Here is a 12,568-nt window from a genome sequence, read left to right as displayed (position 1 = left end):
CATAAACAAAGTAACAATATAGTATTCAAAATACTTCTAGGCATGCAACTGGGTATTACTGACACTTTCACAAATGCACCTGGTATAGTAACAAGATAATTAAGAAACAGTTGTGTGCTTTTTCGAAAGACAGTTTTGAACCTCCTTTCCTCACCAAAGGTGCAGTAACCACTGACAATAGTTATTTTCATTAATGAAAACAGATAGGGACTAGAAAAAATGTTTACCTCAGGTTTAATGAAAACTTGTTCCTAGCTCATTTCAAAGAAATAGATGTTCTTAAGATTTCAGGTTCGCTAAGAATACGGACACAAATACTCAGTGATGCCTGGCCTCTGGCTGATTGCAGAGCTGGATCATCCGACAGAAGCGGCAAGTCATAACAAAGGAAAACGTATAGGCATACCTGTCTGCAACTAAAGATAAAACTGTTTTGAAGATTCTTTGTATCTCAGTAATATTCAAGCGGCTGCGGCCTGTCGAATCTGGATCAGTCAATACATTGATTTATATCGTGAACAATGATCAGGGTTACAGAGATGTACGTTGTACGGCGACACGCCAAGTCGTCCGACCTGACCTTACAACACATCAGGTCGCCTATCACACAGATTCCACATTCCCACGGAGTTGCTGAACACTGTTAATTATGTAATGATAATAAATACATGTGTAATACACCTACGCACGGAATGATGTTCATGGATATCACAGAGTACAACGAGGTAAGCCAAAAATACACATATCAATGCAAATATATCCTCAAAGACAAGACGAGGTGATATGAACACGGGCGTCAAACATGTTTCATATTTCTATGACGGGGTCGAATTTAGGAAAGGATTCCAATCAGCTTGCACATAAATGTGCTGCTCTACTTACTCCATACCTCTAAGATCTTAATGGCATTCACAGCTTTATACCCACTCATATTCTGGCACTTTATTAAGCATTTACACCAGCTTTCATCGACCTAAACTTGGCAATGTGACATACACAGAAAACACCTCCGCCCACCCCCTCCTCCCCTCAAAACTCAACCAAAAAACAATCAGCCAGACAAGGACTTTCTCGACATGAAACAAATTGAAAGGCCCATGTAAATCTGCATTTTCTCACTTCTTGCTGCTGTAAGTGATTATCAAACATACTTTGCTTTTCAAATATGTTCTGATCAAGACTTCAGAATATGTAACAAACCTCCCTATTCATACCTCGTCCTTCGTTTTTTCGTCACAAGCCAACTTGAAAGGTCGACGAGATATCCTAGATATAGAATTATTCTCATAAAACAATCTGCCATTCATTACCACAGGACACAACCCCGCCAAGACACCACTCTGTGATGTAGAGGTATACATTCGAGCAAACATGTCTTCCTTCACGTCCCCAAACGCCATCAGCTAGTCTTCAGTGTGTGATGACGACGAAGGACAATATCGACAGTGGATGCGCACCACCATAAATACAGTGTCTGTCAATAACAATAACATAAATAACAGCATAGTTCACATATTCTACAGATGTTAACATACACATTGTCTCCTTCTGTGTTCCTTCATTTTTCCTACAACAATACCTGAGACAATCTTACGTGCTAGATACTGACACCGGCAACATCAACACATTTCACAATGGCAAAAACAGAGATAGCGACATCTCATCAACTTGAGGAAGATGTGTCACATGTGTATGCTAGGGTTGCCAATTTCAAGGACAGTCATGAAACATTGGCAGCAGCGCCATATTTGGACGAACAGCCCGTTGAGTCATTGCTTACGTGATCAGCTATAGTATCTAGGTATTCCCGCTCAAATCGCATGTAACCTTTTTGGTCCGTGTACTATGGTCGAGGTCAAGGTCACCAAACTATTAGCAGTAATATAAATATATGACGAACACATGAGTGACGTCATCTGATATTGGAGCCTAGGACACGGTAAACATTTCGACGACATCTCTTGGTTTGGCGCCATCTTGCATCTACTTCGAGTTGAACGCTTGTTTGTGGCTGAAACTCTTGGTGTGTCCTCTTGTGGCTAGATCACGGGTGAACCCCTTAACGTATTAATACCGTAATGTTAAACATATATACCAGCATTACCGACAGTCACAGTTTCTCACAACTAGATCTTGCAATTCTGCACGTACTAAGTCATGGTTTTCGTTAAAGAGCCATACACTCAGTGGTGAAGTTTCAACTGCACGGCATTTACCTTTCCTAGATTTTCTACCACGTGACCGTTTGTTCCGGTTCCGGTTCCGGTTTCGACCTCTCCGTCGTCGCCGGTTCCTGTTGCGACGCATTCTTGGACATCTGCCGATACATCTTGAGGCTTCGTATCCACCTGGCGTTACAATGGCATCGTCTAGTTCCATATCACTAAACTCTACATATGTTGACATCCTACAGCACCTGCTGCTGGTGATTGTTCCATTCCTATATATGAGATCGGAAGGGTTACATGACAACGAACGCTTCCGTCTATCAAAGCTCTTATATCGCTGCTCTATTATCATGAAAGGAAGTCTTTGCGTTGACACAGTAGGGGGATAGTTTCTTGGAGTACCACAACCTCGTTTTCGACCCATTGCTTTTGACTTCCTTCCGTGCTTACCTCCCTTTTTACCCTTATTCCGCCTCTTCTTATTTTTCCTACACTTTCTCTTCGGCATCTGGGGGAGCATGAGTCTTGTTTTCCTGTTGCAACGTTTACACTCAACTCGCAGTATGATGGTGCTGTTGTGACTCATTTCTAGATTTCGAACAAGTGAAATTGGTAAACTGATTCGAAACCAATCTGTGCTTTGTATCCTCGTTCGAAGTTCCGCGATGACTTTATCGTCTTTGGAACTATTATTGTAAACACTGATTCGAATCATTTTCCCTTTTCTCTTCCTCCTCGCTTGTCTCTTTTTCTCCTTCTGCCAGACATGGATCCACAAATTGACCCGGGTCACCACAGAAACTTGATCTCCTTTAGATTTTTTAATAGTAAATTTCAGTAGGTTTTTGCCTGAAAATAAAAAGAAATGCGACGCTCTTATTGTATAAATCAAATGAAGAAAGTGGGAAGGTGTCGATACATGTACAAGATGAAGGTACACATGAAAGTAGAGCAAGAAGGTACTAATACAGATACAAGATGAAGGTACTGATACAGGCGCAAGGTGGAATAACTGACACAGGTGCAAGATAAAAGCACTGATGCAGGTGCAAGATGGAATAACTGACACAGGTGCAAGATAAAAGCACTGATGCAGGTGCAAGATGGAATAACTGACACAGGTGCAAGATAAAAGCACTGATGCAGGTGCAAGATGGAATAACTGACACAGGTGCAAGATAAAAGCACTGATGCAGGTGCAAGATGGAATAACTGACACAGGTGCAAGATAAAAGCACTGATGCAGGTGCAAGATGGAATAACTGACACAGGTGCAAGATAAAAGCACTGATGCAGGTGCAAGATGGAATAACTGACACAGGTGCAAGATAAAAGCACTGATGCAGGTGCAAGATGGAATAACTGACACAGGTGCAAGATAAAAGCACTGATGCAGGTGCAAGATGGAATAACTGACACAGGTGCAAGATAAAAGCACTGATGCAGGTGCAAGATGGAATAACTGACACAGGTGCAAGATAAAAGCACTGATGCAGGTGCAAAATGGAATAACTGACACAGGAGCAAGATAAAAGCACTGATGCAGGTGCAAGATGGAATAACTGACACAGGTGCAAGATAAAAGCACTGATACAGGTGCAACACGAAGATCCTGATACAGTTATATGATGAAGGTATTAATACAAAGGAACTGATACAGGTGCTGGATGAAGGTACTGATACAGGAGCATGATGAAGGAACTGATACAGGTGCTTGATGAAGGTACATATGCAAGATGGAGGCACTGATACAGGTACAAGATGAAGGTGTCGATACAGGTACACAATGAAGGCACAAATACCAGTCCAAGATGAAGGTACTGATAAAGGTACAAGATGAAGGTACACACACAGGTACAACATGAAAATACTGATACAAGGGCTAGATGAAAGTACTGATACAGGCACAAGATGAAGTTACCGATACAGGTACACGATTAAGTAATGATACAGGTACACAGTGAAGGTACAGATCCAAGATGAAGGTACTGAAACAGATACAAAATGAAGTTACTGAAACAGGTACAAGATGAAGGTAAAGGTGAGGGAACAGATACAAGTGCAAGATGAAAGTACTGATATAGGTACACGGTGGAGGTACTGATGCAAGAGCAATATGAAGGTACTAATGCAAGTACAAGATGAACGTACAAGATGAAGGTACAAAATGAAGGTACAAGATGAAGGTACTGGTACAGGTACACGATACTGGTACCGTTACTGGTGCGGATATGGATATACCAATGCGGTAAAGACACACAGCGTATCCGATACAAGAGTATAATTGTTTACAAGGTACATATATGTGGTACATATGCAAGTTACGGTTACTTCGGAGACAACTAGCGTCTTGGGGAGAAGCCACGGTGATAGTTGACACAGTTACAAGATTATAGGTACATGATCTGCTCAGTGCACTGTAACCTCAGCTGATATAGAGATTATTACTCCATTTTGAAAGATTTTAAATGATATTACATTGATATTAAATCAAACAATATACGGTTAAAAGCACTTTATTTGTACATAAAATAAAACGGTATTGGTTGAATAATAAGCAAAGGTGTTACCGTAACTGTCGTTTTTGTAATTCAGCACAATATCTAGCAAAAAACGAGATACGTTCTTTAAGGCCAATGAAGATCGGGCAGGTTGACCAATTCATGATACATAACTCCAGCATGGGCTGTGCTCGAGGTTGAATTTTTCTATAGCAAGCAGCCCTACTACGCCAATCAGGAAACAGGGAAACACGGACGCCATTCCGGATCGATGTGCCCGATACCGAACAACTCGGACCAGTCTCGTCAGAAGGATTATGTGGGATTATAGGCAGACTATGTTTAGAACTGACTCACTTATCCATGTTTCTCTTCAAGACGATTGTTACATGCCATTACCATTGAAGAAATCTATCTTATGAAATATTACATACCACCAAATGGGATTTAACGCTAGGTTGAACGAATTTGTGATGTTACAATTGACGTTTGTGGTTTGTGAGGCAAATAAAATGATGTACTCAGGAGATAGTAGGATATTTATAATAGCGAATTCTGTTTGTAAGCATTTGATCGGCCGTTCATCGACTCAGGCTAATTTGTAATAATACAAGACCAATCGTCAAGAAATAAAGTGGCCATGTTAACTCAATCACATTACCCCGTTCAGTTTAGTACATGCCTGCAATAAAGAATACGAAATGATGTATCTTCAACAATAAAGAAATTTCGATTATCACTCAAAGAGCAGGGATTCCGCATTAACGTGTTTCTGAAATAACAGGGGGCATTGGCCTAATGGTTAAAGCTTTCGCTCGTCACGACCGGGTTCGATTACCATCATGGGTGCAATGTATTTCTGGTGTCCCCCGAAGTGATATTGTTGGAACATTGCTAAAAGCGGTTAAAAAACATGCTGATTGAAACAACAAAATAACGACGGTTCGGATTGACGCGATAATGACGGCGATGTTTAACTCGAAAAAGTGGATTTCTGAATAAAACAGGTTCGGTTTAAGGAGAATTTCAACTGGTTGTTCATCGGTGCATTCAATAACACACATTCACGTTTTAATCCAAATACATTTTCACTATTGCACAACACAGGAGACCTGCAATGCTACTGTGAGTAAGACGGCTTGAAATACCAGATGACGAGGTCAGTGATGCAATAGCATTGCAATTATCAATATTTGCTAGCGGGCGGTACGAGCACCATTGGCTGTTTACACATGCATCGCTACCAAAGGCAGGACATGAAAGTCTTGTGGGCGTATTAATAGACTGTATGTAATATGGTTCAATGACTAATTTGTCAACCAATTTGTCGGAATCGAGTTTGAAAACCAATGACACAGTCCGCGTTTAATTTCTGTGCTAAGCGTAAAGCATACATAGAGATACAATGCGTAACGACACCAATAAAGTGATATCGTGATCTGGTGCTTAACGCGTTCGCTCTCCATGCCGAAGAACCGGATTCGATTCCTACATGACTTATTTCTGGTGCCTGATGAAATATTCATTGAGACGATGTAGAGTGAGAGAGTTTAGTTTTACGCCGCATTCAGCGATATTCCGTAAATAAGCGATGCAGAACCACACCGAGTCACTAATGTTAACTGCGAGTACTTAGTGAACAAAGACAAAGACGACGATGCCGATGACGATAATAATGATGATGATGATGACGACGATGATGTCGATGATGACGACGACGACGACGACGACGATGATGATGATGCTGATGATAAAAACAACAAAAGGCTTACCCATCTCACCTGGCGAGTGAGAAATAACAAATTGGGTATGAGATGTAACTTTTCCTTCCCTTGTGGTTTCAGGCTCTGGGTCTGATTCGACCACTGGGACCCCGGAAGTGTTCCCTCTGTGTTTGGCAATCTCTCGATGGATCTTGTCCTTTAAAACTTCCAGATAAAACTTGTCCTGTAACGACGTGTTTCTTGGTATTCCGTTCACCAAACCAGGTGGTAAGGCGACATTAGCAGAAATTTCTTCATACACCAAAGTTCCCACCAGCCAAACTAGTGACACACAAATCGTGTGGATTCGTAACATTGCCGCTGAGACCAGGAAGGGAGGATGTGGATCCACGAGGACTAAATCACCTTCGACAGGAACTGAAAACAGAACCGAAAATTAGAACCAAAACATCACCGCTTGAGCAATATATGAGACTCTACTGAAAATCGGGTGGACATAATGGCTGCAGGGATAAATACAGTACACTCCGGTTATCACGAACTCAAAGTGATCACTGACGTTAGTTTGTTGCTGCCTAGAACATCGTCGCTTTTACTTATACAATACTCGACTAAACAGGGGTACTGTTGTCCCAATGATTGCAAAGGCAGAGACACGAAGACACGCTCTGTCCTTCTGTTATCACCACGTGGTTCGACTCTGTCAAAACCTGACTGCGAGTGTTCAGATTGGATTTCAACAACGGTACATAAAACAGTAACCGACAGGGTAATATAACTAGCGAGTCACCTTTGAACCCTTCACTCCCTACCTTTGTAGAACCCTTACGTTGAAGCACATCCGTCGTGATTTTGGTAAAATGCAGCTTGAAGTACATGAACAAGACATAATATTCTTTTGGCTTCCGATTACCATCCCAGCAAACAGACGGGAATACACTCACGTGAAAACGACACCATTTGTAGCAAAGGTTAAATAAAAATTACAACTGTTAATTTAAATTCGTATAGGACGATTGAGTTCCCGTCGTGTGAGATGTCTATCAAGTCGCGTTTCGCAAACTGTGTTTGAAGCCAAGATCGAGATATGTCACACGTAAAACTAAACACTACACCAAGACGCCTGTAGCCTTCGATAAATGTCACACAGAACATCGATGATGCATTTCCTGAACGTTTATATGACTGTTCTGTGTCCTTTCGGTTATAATTGAACGTTCATTCTGATTACAACATCATGAACTTGTCAGGGGGATCGGTGAAACCCTACTCTTTCCTACGGATGCTATGTATAAAGTTGACATACAAGCATCCACGAACAGTCAACTAATGTTTTCAGCGCATGCTGTACCAAAGGAACATTTTAGAAATTACAGATTTAGCATATTTCACCAACTTTCAATAAAACTGAAAACATTATGTCTCTTATCCCCAATATGACATACCTGATTTGTAACGTTTAACACAAATGCTCAGTTACATAAGATATAGATCCTAAGTAAATAAACATGCTTACAGTAACAAAATGTACATCCCACAAGAAACTAGTCTTTATCTAATGTTCGTATAAACAAGAAAATATTCCCCACAATGAGAGTTAAATACAAACGCAAATCAAACACAACTGAGAGTTGAATGTCTAGTCCCACCTTGAAACCATCCAGTTATCAATATCGACGTATTCTCCTCGCCGTTGTCGATGCAGTCAGTGGAGTTCCCGTTGTTACTGTTGATTATGTAGTGTCAAAAGATAGCACTGATACCGCCCACACCGCGCTGAGAGATTGGTTGTGGCGTAAAGGCACTGAAGCATCTCAGCTGCTGAGAGTACCAGTAGCACTTGGACAGAACATTTTACAATACCTCCCATCCTCACTGCTAAATTGCTTGTTTCATATGACAAACAGCTATTGATATATCGGCTCTTTTCTGACTTTTAACCGGTTCATGTTAAGCATGCTTCTTTAATCTCTAAGAATCAGAAACAGAGCTGGTTCATTGGCTGACCATGACAGAGATATCGTCATCTCTTTAGTGATTAGCCACTAGAATATCCAGATGTGAAGCTGAGTGGGTTTGGAGGGTCGTAATTCCTCTTTCCTAGTTGTTCCATTCATTGTCCATTATTTCACCAATGGTCAGTGTGAGACGAAAGCCGGAAGTGCTGGTACTTCTATCGCTTTGACGAAACGGAACTAACCAAGATCATCCCGAATGATTATAAACGTGACACCTTATGCTTTGTGGGGCAAACATGACCAGCTCATGAATTAGACAAAATAATGAGTGCATTATGTTTTATGCCGTTTAGACCCATTCAGTTATATGACCCTATGTCAGCTGAATGGTAAAGGCATGGTCTACTTACCACACTCATAGGTATGGCAAAGACAATCTTTAAACAAAATAGGGACGGAATACTTAAAGAAAGGCTCTCTAAAAATTTCAACAATTAATTTGTGAAGGTTTGGTGCACTATCCCAGAATGTAAGAATTGTATAAAGGGCATTCGACTGAAGTGGGATGTACGGAATCTGTGGGTAATACGGTTTTATCCTGGAGTTCTTCACCCAACTGGTGTCCTCGTCCTTTACACTCGACGTCGGGAGTAACGGTATCTAGTTCTGCGTCATACATGGATCATCTGTGTGAAGTTGATAACACTTTAATGTGTAGTATTTCAGTTATACCACGAACAGAGTGCTTAATCATCAATTCTCTCAACACCGTGCAGCCACTCAACAATCCGCCGACATTCTTATCGATGGTTGCACGCGCACCCACGCACCCTTCCAACCACCCACCGAGTTGATTCTGTTTGTCCAACTCATCTACCATTGCGTGAATCTTACGTGACGTTGTACACTCTGTGTGGCTAAACTGGATGATCCTACTGGCTGAACCTGGATACTGACTGTTCCTTTACCACTGGACCAAGCTGTGGATTTAGACACATGGTCGTATGTCCGTGGACAGTTGGATTACAGATGGACTAACACACATTCAAATACACGTCGCCTCTCACAGTTCTGACTAGACAACTTATAAATCGAATTTATATTCCTTGACTGAGTATTATCCATAACTTGTTTCACAGATTTCTTTTACCACTTACCAGGAACTACACCTTATACGTACCCACATTGTGATCTAGTCTCAACACGTCTAAAGTAAAATCAGGGTTGCATTTTGCACTTCCTGACCACCAAATATAAGTCATTCTATATTTCACGTGTGTCGCTCACCACACTGTCAATCCAGCTGGGAGCCTGAGACCATCACGCAAGTCAATCTGGTCACTCTCCATTAGACACACCAATACATCATAGAGTCAACACACATGGTCAGTCCGACTTTGCGCTAAGGGTCAGTTAGGCAATATAACAACCTACTTTAACGTAATTCTGAAATAATAACACAACCGTCCAGGGTGACCACCAATATACCCCTGACAACACTGCATGTGTAAAAATCCAATAATGTGGTTTAGTAAATAATAATTTTTTAAGAAACGATTTACAGAGCCGATACAACTCATTTTCATTGGCATGTGTCTGCAGGCGTTATGAATATGAGCCACTGAATGTGGTAACACTGTCGTTTTTGACATTGGTATGAGAAACATTAATATTACAGACGTCACTTTGCCAGTTGTGCTTAAATAAAGCTAGCAAATACACTGCTTATGTACTGTAAGTTCAAAAAAGCGTCAAAACCCTGACAATCGCTTTCTATCTAGTGTTCCGATGGGTGTCATGATCATAGCATATATTTTTGTCGTCTGCACACCAAGCCTAAACGTCTCCGCAACCACTACTACACCAACAGAATCGAAGTTTGACAACTGGTAGTCCAGATCCTGCCCCAAATACCTCAACACTGCACAGGCTGGTTGTTCTATTGTTTATCGCCGCAGTCAGCAGTATTCCAGCAATATGGCGTCGGTCTGGGAACAATCGAGTCTTGACAAGACAATCAACAGCATGAGCATCGATCCCTCTAGAACTCTAGTTCCTGATACAGGTGTTCCACCCCGTCCCACCCCCATCCCCTGCCAAAAGTAAGGACCGGCTGATTCTTGCAGGACTAATTATGAAAGACGTACTAAGAATTACTGGATCAAGTCCCTGTTCCTGTGGGACTTTCAGACTGGTCTGTGATCATTCAGCTGACGATGTGACAAGAAATAGACTTAGAACGTAGATTCAAGGAATAGTTGAAGTCGATATATCGTTTATCTCGAAACGCTCGTGCATCGACATGACCTCGTGACGTATAATGAAACGAACGTAAATCGATATTAAACATTGATTTATTATTCTGGAAATATTCAAGTTTCAAGATAGAAGCTAATTCGGGTCACGTCATGGCTTCCAGTTAATAGTTAATGGTCATATTTCCATATAAACGACTTGAAGCCATTGATCCCAAGGTCAGCCAGTGTTTAGCGGTGCCACCAGTGCACATCAGTACAGTAAGCCCTCAAGCAGCGTCATCCTTCTGAAGATGCTATCCCTTGGGAGAAGCAATACACTTACAAGTGATAAAATATATTCATTTGATGCTGGGCTGGCAAGAGACATGTCGTAGATACGGACATAGAGTAACAAGATGGATAGACATATCTGTGGTTTGTTCAAGTGTTTTCTCTCACGTTCACATGTCGCAACTTCCTGGAATAATATATCGTTAATCATAAAGATCCAAGTCGGTAAATAGAAAGAGATATTACCTAAAGTGGCTCCAACTACAGCCTATATTAGATTTGGTTTCCGATCAGATGGTGCGACTGTCTGGTGCGTGGAGGCAATGACCATTCTGCAGCTCCATACATCACGGCTGTAATGAACTCGGGGATATTCGGAGCTTCCCGATCCGTGGTATCATGCCTGTAACCTACTCTGTGAATGAAAGGTCTTCACGCTGAGATAGAGATTAACCGTCCCGACCGTAGAGCCATTACCGGACCTTTGTCATGGTACGACTGGTAAAGTGAAAGTAAATTCACACAGTCACTATTGACTCTTACAGTCGACTTGCTTTAATACAGAAGTTGCCCTGCCACACACACCTTGGCTATGAGCCGAAGCTGTACTTCCAGTATGTCAGGCCTCTACATACGACTAGTTTTCAATATACTGAACATGATGATGAACTGGAACACTGTTCAAGAAGGAAACCGGATAGAATTCATCGAAATGTTCGTTGGTCTGGATTAACGTTGAACGGTAGTAGATCACAATAGGTAGAATTCTTTAACATTGTATGGTCATCGGAGATTCGAGGTAAAGAAACCTGGGAGCTAAATGGACGCTGAGGTATGAACAAATTTCGAGTGAGTGGTTGGGTGGGTGGGTGAGTGATTGAGCGAGTGGTGGGTGAGTGGTTGGGTGAGTGATTGAGTAAGTGGGTGGGTGGGTGGGTGACTGAGTGAGTGGAACATTGAGTGAATGAGTGAGTGAAAAAGTGCATGAGTGAGTGAATGAGTGACTGAGTGTGATTGAGAGGGTGTCTGAGTGTGTGTTTATGTGCGTGCGTGAGAGCGTATCGGTATATCTTCCATAAAACGCAACATCACAGATAATAAAATCAGTAGATCCAGACGTAAAATCAGCAATATTTACATGCAACAGCAAGTGGAAGACTTTGTGCCTCAGCGAGCTATTTCCTGGATTCAGGTATGAATCAACTCAGAAAGATGTCAATATATTCGTACTTGAACAGCAATCGTTCAGCGAAGCCTTCGCGCATACGTCATTCGCTATTCACCACTTTTCACATCTACCCAGTGGTTGTCCTGTTGAATTGTACCAATCCTACAGAACTCAACATTTATTGTGGCGCTGACAGGTGGAGATTTCCACAGGTTGATATACAAAACAGGACCCAATTATCACAGCGGCAAGTCTGTTTCTGTGTGCCTTATCAAACGTCATCTAGTTCACCATTTGACATTCCAAAACCAATTGACTTGAACAGATGACAGATGAATTTCCTCTTCTATAAACATTCGATACTCGTCGGCAAATACACGCTATAGAGTTGCCATTACGAGGGAGTGACGTCTTACACCAGACGTTTGTTAACTCCGTGCAGGGTTCCTGGGTACATACATGACGCTGCCTGGGAGTAGTGCGTATTTTTAAACATTAACTTACCCCCAGGGTTGTTTAAA

At 41.6% G+C, this 12,568-nt stretch overlaps 1 protein-coding gene across 2 annotated transcripts; it reads right to left on the bottom strand.

The window, feature by feature from the left end:
- Window positions 1–218: 218 nt before the first annotated feature.
- LOC137256061 (inhibin beta A chain-like) lies at window positions 219–8,293 on the bottom strand. 2 transcript variants are annotated; one of them, XM_067793743.1, is made up of 3 exons: window positions 8,043–8,293; window positions 6,442–6,810; window positions 219–3,017 (listed from the first exon to the last, which is right to left on the bottom strand). In XM_067793743.1, the coding sequence occupies exons 2-3, from the start codon at window positions 6,746–6,748 to the stop codon at window positions 2,101–2,103; spliced, it is 1,224 nt and encodes a 407-aa protein (XP_067649844.1). In that variant the 5' UTR covers window positions 6,749–6,810; window positions 8,043–8,293; the 3' UTR covers window positions 219–2,100. The 2 variants fall into 2 exon arrangements, with proteins under 2 accessions (XP_067649844.1, XP_067649846.1); XM_067793745.1 differs by lacking the exon at window positions 8,043–8,293 and having other exon boundaries at window positions 6,451–6,804.
- Between the last annotated feature and the right edge of the window lie 4,275 nt (window positions 8,294–12,568).

This window comes from Haliotis asinina, chromosome 11, assembly GCF_037392515.1.
Source record: "Haliotis asinina isolate JCU_RB_2024 chromosome 11, JCU_Hal_asi_v2, whole genome shotgun sequence".
In the NCBI taxonomy this organism is placed as follows: Eukaryota; Metazoa; Mollusca; class Gastropoda; order Lepetellida; family Haliotidae; genus Haliotis; species Haliotis asinina.
The sequence above is the reverse complement of the archived record's forward strand: the minus strand, read 5'-3'. Positions and strand labels throughout refer to the sequence as shown.

Excerpts from the sequence above, each read along its gene's own strand:
- LOC137256061 (XM_067793743.1), bottom strand. The coding sequence starts at position 6,748 with ATGTTACGAATCCACACGATTTGTGTGTCACTAGTTTGGCTGGTGGGA. Across the intron at positions 3,018-6,441 it reads TCACTCGCCAGGTGAGATGG|GCAAAAACCTACTGAAATTT; the intron begins GTAAGCCTTTTG and ends TTTTATTTTCAG.